Source organism: Stenella coeruleoalba, assembly GCF_951394435.1.
Source record: "Stenella coeruleoalba genome assembly, chromosome: 2".
Lineage (NCBI taxonomy): Eukaryota > Metazoa > Chordata > Mammalia > Artiodactyla > Delphinidae > Stenella > Stenella coeruleoalba.
In genome coordinates this window covers 123,503,707-123,516,837 of record NC_137147.1, presented here as the reverse complement: position 1 = coordinate 123,516,837, position 13,131 = coordinate 123,503,707, and the positions used below count along the sequence as shown (strand labels likewise).

The window sequence follows — 13,131 nt, the reverse complement described above, 5'->3', positions numbered from 1 at the left end:
TGATTTCCGCAGCCAATCGGCAGGCGCAGCAGCGGCGGCTGCGATCGGTCTCGGCGGATCCCGGACGCTGAGGTACCCGGCTTGTGGGAGGGGGAATTGCGTGCGCCTGTTGCGGTGCTGCGGCGTCGCACAGCTCGTCGGCTGGGTGGCGAGCCGCCACTCCTGGGTCTCTGAGGTCAGCGTCCTGCAGCTGGAGGTGCAGCGTCCCAGACCGTCGAGGACTGCCCCGAGATTTCTGGGGTGGAGGTCAGAGGTCGGAGGTCGTGCCTTTGTGGAATGTTGGGGCCCCACCCGTCTAAGCATAGAGGCGGGCCGCTCTCGCTTTTTATAGTCAGCTCCCTTTCGCGGAAGGAGCTCCGAGGGAAACTGAGGCCTGCGAGCCGCCGCGGCTCCTGGCAGGCGCTGAGCTCCGACGGGAGGGTCCGCCCGAGCTCGGACCGTCGCAGGTGACCCTCGGGCACCCGGAGAGCCGCCTCCTCCCTCCCTCATCCCGGCCGGCGGAGCCCCCGGAGTGCGGGGAGGGGGCTGGGGCGAGGTGTGGGGGGGGGTCGCTCCGTGGCCACGCAGTCCCGAGGGGGCCGCATCTCTTCCTGGCTCCGAAGAAACCCGGAGCCAGCTCTTTTTGAGGCTTTCGTTCCCGGGTTGGAGATTTCATTTCTGGAAGTTCATTCGAGCAACTTGGAGAGGGGAAAGGCTTGTATTGTGGCTTCCGCACTGGTCGGGAAGTGAAAATAACCAGACACGGGGAGATTCTGAAGGCCAAGGGACCTGTGAGAAACCGGACGAATTTCTTAGTTTGACAGAAATCTTCCCCCAGCTTGCCTCACGTGTTATATAATTCAAGTCGTTTCAAAATCAAGATTATTTAGTCTCATTGTTCTTCTAAGTAAGTGACCTTAGTCTTGACCTTAAGTGAAGCTACTTTGGAATGCTTGAAGTGTTGAGCAAGAGTTTTTTTGTACAAAGGGTCTGTGCAAGGAAGGAAGTTGGGAACAGTCTTCACCTCTCATCGCAGTGATCCCAGCTGCTTCTTTACTACTCTGGGACCGAAAAGAGAAGTTGTTTATCGGCATATGTGGGTTTTGGGGAGACATAGCTATGGATGAGGAATAAGGGGAGAAGAAAGAGGACTCTCTTGTTTTCTGCGTAAAAAGTATGCAATTAGAAAAAAAAGAGTGTATTTATTTGCCTGTCTCTCTCCCTTCATCTCAGCCAGCGTAAACACGTTTTGACATTTTTTGTGCCGATGGTATGTGTTGAGTATTTATATTAGGGAAAGGAGTCATCTCTAACAAGAAGACACTTATCTTCAGTGTAGCCACAGAGGAATGAATATGCCTTGTGTGGAATTAACCCTGGGGTTTGGTTTTCAGTTAAGAAAATGAGGCAGAAGGAAGTGTTAGCCAAGACCTTCCAAGGCCCAGCCATGGTCTGTAGGACTCCGACCAGCCACATTTACATGTTTGAGAATGGTGTTGGGGACTCCGGGGACTCCTCTGAGGAAGAGTCCCACCAAGTAGCTCTGCGGCCCAGGGGCAAGGAGCGCCAGAAGAAGGGTGCCCACCACCCTCACCAGCCAGGAGCAGGGGACGTGGTGCTGCTGCAGCGGGAGCTGGCCCAGGAGGACAGCCTCAACAAGCTCGCTCTTCAGTATGGCTGCAAAGTAAGAAACTCCACAGGTGAAGGCGCCACCTGCCCTTCAGCCCCTGTGTTTAGAGGAACAGAGGAGCTCACTGAAGGGTGGGGACCCTTTCTGACCCCAGAGGTGGTTGGAAGAAGCCTGCTCTAGAGTAAAAGATACCCCTGTCTAGCTAGAGATGGAAGGCAGGTGGAAGTACCTTCCGTTCCTCAGAGAGAGAGGGAATTAGTCAGGAATTTCAGGTGACAGGGCAGTTCCCTCTCTGCACCTCTTCCTTGTCCCTCCAAAATGAAATTCTGAAACCTTTTTCCTTTTGAGCACATTTTATTTAAGACCTAATGGGGCCAGAGATGCCACGCAGAGTTTATCCAAGATTTCTTTGGTATGCTTGCTTTATTTTTTTGCTACTTTTCTTTTTCTAAACCTTTCTTGCTGGTTTTAGCTTATTTGATTGGTAAAGTTTTGCCTTCTCTCTTTTAGAACTGCATGATCTATCCTTTGTATGCTGTGTATCTATATAACCCTGTTTCTCTCTTTAATTATATTTTTAGCATTCAGCGTGATTAACAATGGCAAAGTAAGTAGGAAGGTATTTATTGAATTGCTGCATTTTCTCCTAGATAGAAACTATTTCAATTTGCTAGCACTGTGCTGCTACTATGGCTTTCTCTAAGGCTATATAAGCTACTTATTTAAAAAAATCTTTTCATCCTTGAAGGGTCTGTCATTTACCTAACAAGGATCAAATGACTCAACATGTTGTGTGGAGGTGTTGTTTCCCAGGGAAATAAACTGGTCTCCAGGGACACATAGTGGTCTGTAAACTGTACTGAGATTTATATTTGACTCTTATAATCAGCTTCTGTAGACATACTATATGGTTTATCGAGCAAGGGTTGAAAACTGAATCCTCTCCTACAAAGACCTGAATAGATGCAGTGGGCTTCTTGGAACAGTGATGTTTAATAAATCCAAAAGGACTATATAATGTATCTAAGAAGTGATTAGTTTTCCTATTTGAAGTAAATAAATTTAATGTTAGTTTATTAGGATCAAAAACAAAAATATCTCAAGCACCTTAAGTTTCGGGATATAATAAATTAAAAATGTCCACCACCCCAATTCAATTAAATGATAAAAGCACTTGCTAAGTAATGAAAATAATGAAGATGATTGATTTGAATAAAGTCTGTTGGCTGTATTTACACTCTAGTTTAAGTGGACTTAGGAGTTAGAACCTTAGAGTCCATCTCTGATGCTTTTGGTAAGTTTTCAAACAATAACTTGAGGGAGGATCTATCTTTGACTTATATTTCCCCCTACTTTTTAAAAATTAAGGTTTGATTATGAGAGGAATTTGTCATAAACTTTGTTACTTTTTAAAACTCACAGTCGTGTTCCTTTCTCCTCAAGTCCTAATATTGGAATAGAAGATTTCAATCTATAGTTTTCAAGTTGATGCATATTCTCTGCATGTTTTTAGTGAAAAGAAGTGTTGTGAAATCCTTGAAGTGAATTAACTCTAGGTCGCTTTTATTTTAAAAATAAGTTTATAGGCCATACAGTGCTTCTGGGGAAGAAAACGTCGTATAATCATGAGGGCACACCTTTTAAAATGTTGTTACAGGTGAACTAGGTTCTAGTGTTTGTAGAGCTGGCTGAGGCTTTGTGTTTGCTGAATGCTAATGTCTACTACAGCTACTAAATTAAGTTCTGATGCAGGAGAGAGTCACCCAGATGGGGGCACTGTTTTCTCAAAAGTTAAATGTAGAAAGGGTACAGCCTTCTTTTACCATGATGTGTTTCACCTAAAAGCATTTTGTTGAAGGCACACTTTAAACAAACAAAGTCTTTTCCAAAACTAATCTTGAGTTGTTCAAACTTGTAAGTCTATAAAAAAATCTTATGATTAAGCTATACATTAAGGCTGAGTTAAAGCCAAAAAAACGAAGTTATTCAGCCTAAACTAAATTTTGTGTGTAGGTACAGTTTTCCAGTGTTCATCAGATTCTTAAGCTGTGTGGGCTTGGACCATCACGCAGAAAGGTTAAGCACCACTTTTTGGATATTAGTTTTAAGGAGCTTTACATCATTTCGTGATGTTTGTCTTCATGGCTTCCCTAGGTTGCAGATATCAAGAAAGTCAACAACTTCATCAGAGAACAAGACTTATATGCTTTGAAATCTGTTAAGATTCCAGTGAAAAACCACGGGATACTAACAGAGACCCACAAAGAACTCAGACCCCTCCTGAGCTCATCTACAGAGACCAGAGTGACCTTCGAGGAGCAGCCAGACCCAGACAGAGCAGCTGTCAGTGCCGGTGCCTCGTCTAACACACTGACGGATTTCTTTAAGGGCATTGACCAGAATATTGAGCATGCAGTGCAGTCAGAAATCTTTTTGAGTGAAAGTTGCTGCATAGAGACCTCCAGTCAGCCATTGCTTCCGACTCCTCCGAAGATACCTACAAACGGTGCAGACTGTGGAATTCAGAGGTGGAATGCTGTTTTTATCATGCTTCTGATTGGAATTGTTTTACCAGTGTTTTATTTGGTCTATTTTAAAATACAAACTACTAGTGAGATCCCTAGTAGCTTGAATACAACTGCTGTCCCTAATGGCTCGATGGCAGTGAGTGCAGTTCTAGGGCAATCCCCCAAATTAGCGATTCCATTGCCAACCATCCCCTCTTCAGACAGCCAGTTCAGTCAGACCACCCACGGGAAGAACTAGCTCTTGTTGTTTCTAAGGAATCAGGGCAGCTTTAGCACTTGGGCTCCTAATGTGCATCAGTCGACACTGGCCATATCTTAGCGTGCTGCATTTTTTCTGTGACATATGGACACGTTTTCAGAAGCCACCATCATGTCAATCACAGTCATCATGGGGAATAGACTCGCCTAATCCAAGGCTGTGGGAGCCAAAACACCAGCGTCCTCAACCTCCTACATCTAAACAGGAGCGGCAGGAGAGACATTTACACATGACAGATGCTGTTCCTTGAAGGCATTTAGTGGACTGGCCATGAGTGTCTTCACAATAGCACTGTGTAGGTCCCCAAGCTGGACATGCTTGGAGGGAGATGAATGGCCTTGGCAGATGGACCTGCAGTATGGGAGCCCCTGGTATCAGCTTTGGTTGTCTGGATGTTTGCTTTGTCCCCTGCCTGCTGTGGAGGAGTGACTGGCTGTGACAAATGAAGTTTTGTGTCCCCCCCAACAAAGGTGTTGTGCAACAGAAATGGGATGTCACCCTGTTTCAGAGTGTGACACATGACATTGTAATAAGCCCTGCTTCACATTTGCCCCCTCAGACAGCCTTTTTGAGGCAATGTCATATCTAGAATTTAAAAAGCCCTAAATCTAAATTGCTATAATACTGAATAAATAGCACTTCTGTTCCTCGTAATTTTAGAGCTCCTTAATCTGACACGCAGGCATGTTTTAAGCACTTCCTGGCCAGGACATTTGGAGGCCATGGCCCTGTTTCACCTGAGGAGCATTTCCACAGTGATTGCTAACTGGAGCCCCCAAGTCAGCATTCTTGGAAGGAGCTCTTTCTGGTCAGTGTCTGGAGTGGAGTAGGTATAGGGAGAAGGATGAGTGCCTCTCACCGAGGTCCCAACATGTGACACTTCTAAGGCTGAACAGTCATCAATCCAGCTTTTGCTGGCCCCTATATGTGTCTGGAAGAGTGGTACAGGGAGAATGGGCTTGCTTTCTGCTGCTTCCTTGACTCCATCCTTAGGACTTCTAGAGCCACAGAACAGGAACGGGGCTCAGTCACTTTTCCTTGAGTGAATACAGTGTAGCTCATAATGTTAAAATATTGAACACTTAATGGAGGGCCTAGAGGTGACCCTTGCTGTGGAAGACCATAAAAAGAGTGGCCTGGGGGTTTGCCCATCTCCTTCTATGACAAGGCAGCAGTGGAGCTAAGTTCAGAGGCTCGTGGAGGGCATGGGTTGGCCTCTGAGACCTTGCTGGTGGAGCAAGGGTGAATGGGGTGAGGGCAGGAGCCTGCCTCGGTCCCTTGAAGGAGTGGAAATTGGCCAGGGTGGCTGGTGGCTCAGCCTTAGGGAGGTCTGTCTCCAGGGAGGAAAACATGCTGCTCTTGGGTTTTAGGCAGGTTTAAGGCATTTGACACATTCAGCCTAGAGATCAATTTAAAAGAGCTCATCATGTAAGAGGAGGGGAATGTGGCGAAGAAGTACCTGAGATGGGCTTCCAGTTTCATTCTCCTCTCAGTTATGTGAAAAACTATGTTGCCCTGGATTCAATTAGCAAATTTAAATTATCTTCAAAATTAAATGTTTTCTTCAAAAGCAAATGGTCTTCAGGATAAAATGAACTTATCAGCCTTTGCTACAGGAAATGTTTTGATCATGTAAATGCTTTTCCAGCCAAACGTTTGTGTGCACTGTGCCCCTGAGGGCCACAGGTTTCTCTAACCATTTGTCACCATTAAATTCGCCAGGCAGGACTCAAGACTCTCATGAGAAAATGACTTTTGCCAGGCAAAGAATGAATATCTGTATACTTTTTTTCAAATGGAATAAAATAATTTCTTCTGTGAAGGAAAATTGATTCCTCCTTTTTAATAAGGGAGCTGGTAATTCAGAGTTAAAAGATGTGGGATGATGTTGGAGAAAATGGAAGTGTCCATATCCAAGGGATGAGGCCTGTCCAGGGCTTGGGCCCAAGGTTACCCCAGCAGGTGAAGAACAGGTAGTAACAAGTACAGTCTTGCTGATTGGTCTGCATAACATACTTTAAAACTTTTATTAAGGAGACTTCCTTGGTGGTCCAGTGGTTAAGAATCCACCTTCTAATGCAGGGGACACGATCCCTGGTTGGGGAACTAAGATCCCACATGCTGGGGGGCAATTAAGCCTGTGTGCTGCAATTGCTGAGCCCACACGCTCTGGAGCCTATACGCCACAGCTAGAGAGCCTGTACACCGCACTGAATGCTCTGGAGCTCGCATGCCACAACTAGAGAGCCTGTGCACCGCAACTGCTGAGCCCAGGCACTGCAAAGAAGAGCCCATGTGCCACAACAAAAGATCCTGCATACCACAGAAACGATCCCATGTGCTGCAACTAAGACCTGACGCAGCCAAATAATAAATAAATATTAAAATTGTTTTAGGTATACATAAGAGATACCATGGAGCTCATTTTCTATATATTTTACTGCATTTTTAGCGTGTTTTGGGAGTTAATGTTGTAAAGGAATAATTAGATTTGTTAGATAGTCTTCAGTCCTTTTTGTTGAACTGTAGTGCCTAATATTGCAAAAGCCTAGGGAATCTGTCATCAGGCAAATGATGCTCCCATTTTATTCTGGGGAGACAAGGCTGCAGAAACGAAGCAGAAGCCTCAGGGTCACCCAGAGCAGGACTACCCAGCCACAGCCATGAAACAGCCCCTCCTCAGCAATCTAGTTCTTTACATTGCCTCTGAATTAGTTGTGAAAGCCTGAGTTTGAGGGAGAATGCTATGCGCCCTGAGATGATGGCTTATAAAGGGGATTTTAACATTTTTTCCCAGTTTTATTGAGATAAAATTGACATACAGCACTATATAAGTTTAAGATGTACAGCATAATGAATTGACTTAGATACACTGTGAAATGATTACCACAAGTTTAGTTAACATCCATCATCTCATGTAGATACAAAAAAAAAAAAAAAAGAGAAAAAATTTTTTCCCTTGTAATGAGAACTCAGGATTTATTCCCTTAACAACTTTGATGTATACCGTATAACAGTGTAAACTATAGTCATCATGTTGTACATTACTTCCCTAGTACTTATTTATCTTATAACTGGAAGTTTATACCTTTTGACCACATCTTCCAATTTCCCCTCCACCTCACTCCCTGCCTCTGGTAGCCACAAATCTGATCTCTTTTTGTACGAGTTTGGTTTTTTTCTTTTTTTTAGGTTTCATATATAAATGAGATCATACAGTATTTGTCTTTCTCTGACTGACTTATTTCACTTAGCATAATGCCCTTAAGATCTGTCTGTGTTGTCCCAGGATTTCCACCTTCTTTATGGCTGAATAACATCTCTGTGTGTGTGTGTGTGTGTGTGTGTGTGTGTGTATGTATCACAACTTCTTTATCCATTCATCCCTTGATGGACACTTAGGTTGTTTCCATGTAAACGAATGCTGCTATGAACATGGAGGTGCAGATACCTCCTTGACATAGTGTTTTCATTTACTTCAGATATATTCCCAGAAGTGGAATTGCTGTATCATGTAGTTCTGTTTTTTAATTGTTTGAGGAACCTCCATACTGTTCACCATAGTGGCTGTACCAATCTATAATCTCACCAACAGTACACAGGGGTACCCTTTTCTCCACATCCTTGTCAGCATTTATTATCTCTTGTCCTTTTGATGTTAAGACGTTCTGATTGGTGTGAAGTGGTATCTCATTATGGTTTTGGTTTATATTTCCCTAATGGTTAGTGATAGTGACAGCTTTTCATGTACCTGTTGGCCTTTCATATCTTTCTTCATTGGAGAAATGTCTATTCAGGTCCTTTGCCCGTTTTTAATTAGATTATTATTATTTACTTATTTATTTTTTGCTGTTGAGTTGCAAGTTGTTTATATATTGTAGATACTAACCTCTTATCAGATATATGGTTTACAAATATTTTTTTCCCATTTTGTGGGTTATCCTTTCATTTTTGTTAATGGTTTCATTTGCTGTGCAGAAGCTTTTTTTTTGATGTAGTCCCACTTGTTTATTTTTTATTTTGTTTGTGCTTTGTCATATCCAAAAAATCATTGCAAAGACTGATATCATAGAGCTTACTGCCTATATTATTTTCTAGGAGTTTTATCATTTCTAGTCTTACAGTCAAGTCTTTAATCCATTTCAAGTTAATTTTTGTGTGTGGTGTAAGATAGGCATCTACTTTCATTCTTTTGCATGTGAATATTTAATTTTACCAGCAGTATTTATTGGAAAGACTGTCTTTTCTCCATTGAGTATTCTTGGCTCCCTTGTGAAATATTGCTTGACTGTATATCACTGAGTTTATTTCTGGGCTCTTGATTCTGTTCCATTGGTGTGTGTTTTAATGCCATTACCATACTTTTTTTTTTTTTTTTTTGCGGTACGTGGGCCTCTCACTGTTGTGGCCTCTCCTGCTGCAGAGCACAGGCTCCAGACATGCAGGCCCAGCGGCCATGGCTCACGGGCCCAGCCGCTCCGCGGCATGTGGGATCTTCCTGGACCGGGACATGAACATCGGCAGGTGGACTCTCAACCACTGCGCCACCAGGGAAGCCCTACCATACTGTTTTGATAACTGTAGCTTTATAATACAGCTTGTAATCAGAAAATGTGATGCTACCCACTTTGTACTTCTTTCTCAGGATTGCTTTGGCTATTCAGAGTCTTTTGTGCTTCTGTATAAACTTTAGTGTTGTTTTTTCTACTTCTGTAAAAAATGCCATTGGAATCTTGATAGGGATAGCATTGAATCTATAGATGGCTTTAAGTAATATGGAATTTTTTTAAATCTTCCAATTCATGAGCACAGGATAGCGTTGCATTTATTTGTATCTACTTCAGTTTCTTTCATTGATGTCTTGTTTTGATAGTTTTCAGTGTAGAGATCTTTCATGTCCTTGGTTAAATTTATTCCTAAGTATTGTTTTTGATGCAACTGTAAATGGGATCATTTTCTTTATTTCTTTTTCAGATAGTTCATTGTTAGTGTATAGAAACACTACTGTTACTTTTGTATCTTGGAACTTTACTGAATTTGTTCATTAAATCTAACAGTTTTTTGGTGGAGTCTTCAGAATTTTGTATTGACATTTTTATTTCTTCTTTTCCACTTCTGATACTTTTTATTTCTTTTTCTTGCCTGATTGCTCTGGGTAGGATTTCCAGTACTATATTGAATAGGAGCTTTGAGAGTGGACACCCTTGTCTTGTTCCTGACCTTAGAGGAAAAGCTTTCAGCTTTTCACTATTGATCATGATATTATCTGTGGGCTTGTCATATATGGTTTTTGTTATGTTGAGGTATGTTCCTTCTATACCTAATTTGTTAAGAGTTTTTATCATGAACAGACGTTGTATTTTGTCAGATGCTTTTTCAGAATCTATCGAGATGATTACATGATTTTTATCCATTTCATTAATGAGGTGTATCACATTGATTTGTGAATGTTGAAACATTTTTCAGTCCCTGAAATAAATCCCACTTGATCATGGTAAATGATCCTTTTAATGTGCTGCTGAATTTAGTTTGCTAATATTTTATTGAGAATTTTTGCATCTGTAGTTAACAGGAACACTGATCTGTAGTTTTCTTTTCTTTTAGTGTCCTTTTCAGGACAGGTTATGCTGGCCATGTAAAATAAGTTTGGGAGTTTTCCCTCTTTGATTTTTGAGAATAGTTTGAGAAGGATTGGCATTAATTCCCCTTTAATTGGTTGGTAAAATTCACCAGAAAAGCCATCTGGGCTTTTCTGTGTTAGGAGGTTTTTGATTACTAATTTAATCTCCTTACTAATAGTTGGTCTGTTCAGATTTTCTATTTCTTCCTGATTCAGTCTTGGTAGGTTGTATGTTTCTAAGAATTTTTCCATTTGTTCTTGGTTGTCTGGTTTGTTGGCATATAATTGTTTGTAGTAGCCTCTTATGATCCTTCATATATCTTTGTATCAGTTGTAATGTCTCCTTTTTCATTTGTAGTTTTATTGATTTGGGTCCTTTCTTTTTTCCTTGGTTAGTCTAGCCAAAGATTTGTCAATTTTGTTTATCTTTTCAAAGAAACAGCTCTTAGTTTCTTATTTTTTTTTTATTTTTTATTTTATTTATTTATTTATTTTTAACATCTTTATTGGGGTATAATTGCTTTACAATGGTGTGTTAGTTTCTGCTTTATAACAAAGTGAATCAGTTATACATATACATATGTTCCCATATCTCTTCCCTCTTGCGTCTCCCTCCCTCCCACCCTCCCTATCCCACCCCTCCAGGCTGTCACAAAGCACCGAGCCAATATCCCTGTGCCATGCGGCTGCTTCCCACTAGCTATCTACCTTACTACGTTTGTTAGTGTGTGTATGTCCATGACTCTCTCTCGCCCTGTCACAGCTCACCCTTCCCCCTCCCCATAACCTCAAGTCCGTTCTCTAGGAGGTCTGTGTCTTTATTCCTGCCTTACCCCTAGGTTCTTCATGACATTTTTTTTTCTTAAATTCCATATATATGTGTTAGCATACGGTATTTGTCTTTTTCTTTCTGACTTACTTCACTCTGTATGACAGACTCTAGGTCTATCCACCTCATTACAAATAGCTCAATTTCGTTTCTTTTTATGGCTGAGTAATATTCCATTGTATATATGTGCCACATCTTCTTTATCCATTCATCCAATGATGGGCACTTAGGTTGTTTCCATCTCCGCGCTATTGTAAATAGAGCTGCAATGAACATTTTGGTACATGACTCTTTTTGAATTTCGGTTTTCTCAGGGTATATGCCCAGTAGTGGGATTGCTGGGTCATATGGTAGTTCTATTTGTAGTTTTTTAAGGAACCTCCATACTGTTCTCCATAGTGGCTGAACCAATTCACATTCCCACCAGCAGTGCAAGAGTGTTCCCTTTTCTCCACACCCTCTCCAGCATTTATTGTTTCTAGATTTTTTGATGATGGCCATTCTGACTGGTGTGAGATGATATCTCATTGTAGTTTTGATTTGCATTTCTCTAATGATTAATGATGTTGAGCATTCTTTCATGTGTTTGTTGGCAGTCTGTATATCTTCTTTGGAGAAATGTCTATTTAGGTCTTCTGCCCATTTTTGGATTGGATTGTTTGTTTTTTTGTTATTGAGCTGCATGAGCTGCTTGTAAATTTTGGAGATTAATCCTTTGTCAGTTGCTTCATTTGCAAATATTATCTACCATTCTGAGGGTTGTCCTTTGGTCTTGTTTATGGTTTCCTTTGTTGTGCAAAAGCTTTGAAGTTTCATTAGGTCCCATTTGTTTATTTTTGTTTTTATTTCCATTACTCTAGGAGGTGGGTCAGAAAGGATCTTGCTGTGATTTATGTCATAGAGTGTTCTGCCTATGTTTTCCTCTAAGAGTTTGATAGTTTCTGGCCTTATATTTAGGTCTTTAATCCATTTTGAGCTTATTTTTGTGTATGGTGTTAGGGAGTGATCTAATCTCATACTTTTAAATGTACCTGTCCAGTTTTCCCAGCACCACTTATTGAAGAGGCTGTCCTTTCTCCACTGTACATTCCTGCCACCTTTATCAAAGATAAGGTGTCCATATGTGCATGGGTTTATCTCTGGGCTTTCTATCCTGTTCCATTGATCTATCTTTCTGTTTTTGTGCCAGTACCATACCGTCTTGATAACTGTAGCTTTGTAGTATAGTCTGAAGTCAGGGAGCAAGATTCCTCCAGTTCCTTTTTTCGTTCTCAAGATTGCTTTGGCTATTCGGGGTCTTTTGTGTTTCCATACAAATTGCAAAATTTTTTGTTCTAGTTCTGTGAAAAATGCCAGTGGTAGTTTAATAGGGATTGCATTGAATCTGTAGATTGCTTTGGGTAGTAGAGTCATTTTCACAATGTTGATTCTTCCAATCCAAGAACATGGTATATCTCTCCATCTATTTGTATCATCTTTAATTTCTTTCATCAGTGTCTTATAATTTTCTGCATACAGGTCTTTTGTCTCCTTAGGTAGGTTTATTCCTAGATATTTTATTCTTTTTGTTGCAATGGTAAATGGGAGTGTTTTCTTGATTTCACTTTCAGATTTTTCATCATTAGTATATAGGAATGCAAGAGATTTCTGTGCATTAATTTTGTATCCTGCCACTTTACCAAATTCATTGATTAGCTCTAGTAGTTTTCTGGTAGCATCTTTAGGATTCTCTATGTATAGTATCATGTCATCTGCAAACAGTGACAGCTTTACTTCTTCTTTTCCGATTTGGATTCCTTTTATTTCCTTTTCTTCTCTGATTGCTGTGGCTAACACTTCCAAAACTATGTTGAATAATAGTGGTAAGAGTGGGCAACCTTGTCTGGTTCCTGATCTTAGTGGAAATGCTTTCAGTTTTTCACCATTGAGGATGATGTTTGCTGTGGGCTTGTCATATATGGCCTTTATTATGTTGAGGAAAGTTCCCTCTATGCCTACTTTCTGCAGGGTTTTTATCATAAATGGGTGTTGAATTTTATCAAAAGCTTTCTCTGCATCTATTGAGATGATCATATGGTTTTTCTCCTTCAGTTTGTTAATATGGTTTATCACATTGATAGATTTGCGTATATTGAAGAATCCTTGCATTCCTGGAATAAACCCCACTTGATCATGGTGTATGATCCTTTTAATGTGCTGTTGGAGTCTGTTTGCTAGTATTTTGTTGAGGATTTTTGCATCTATGTTCATCAATGATAGTGGCCTGTAGTTTTCTTTCTTTGTGAC

General features: G+C 41.1%; 1 protein-coding gene across 3 annotated transcripts; it reads left to right on the top strand.

The window, feature by feature from the left end:
* Positions 1–545: 545 nt before the first annotated feature.
* LYSMD4 (LysM domain containing 4) lies at positions 546–7,529 on the top strand. 3 transcript variants are annotated; one of them, XM_079913141.1, is made up of 3 exons: positions 546–1,663; positions 2,191–2,216; positions 3,764–3,777. In XM_079913141.1, exons 1-2 carry the CDS (start codon positions 1,382–1,384, stop codon positions 2,200–2,202), a joined length of 294 nt encoding a protein of 97 aa, XP_079769267.1. In that variant the 5' UTR covers positions 546–1,381; the 3' UTR covers positions 2,203–2,216; positions 3,764–3,777. The 3 variants fall into 3 exon arrangements, with proteins under 3 accessions (XP_079769267.1, XP_079769265.1, XP_079769266.1); XM_079913139.1 differs by lacking the exon at positions 2,191–2,216 and having other exon boundaries at positions 3,764–7,529; XM_079913140.1 differs by lacking the exon at positions 2,191–2,216 and having other exon boundaries at positions 546–1,679; positions 3,764–3,971.
* The last annotated feature ends 5,602 nt before the right edge of the window (positions 7,530–13,131 follow it).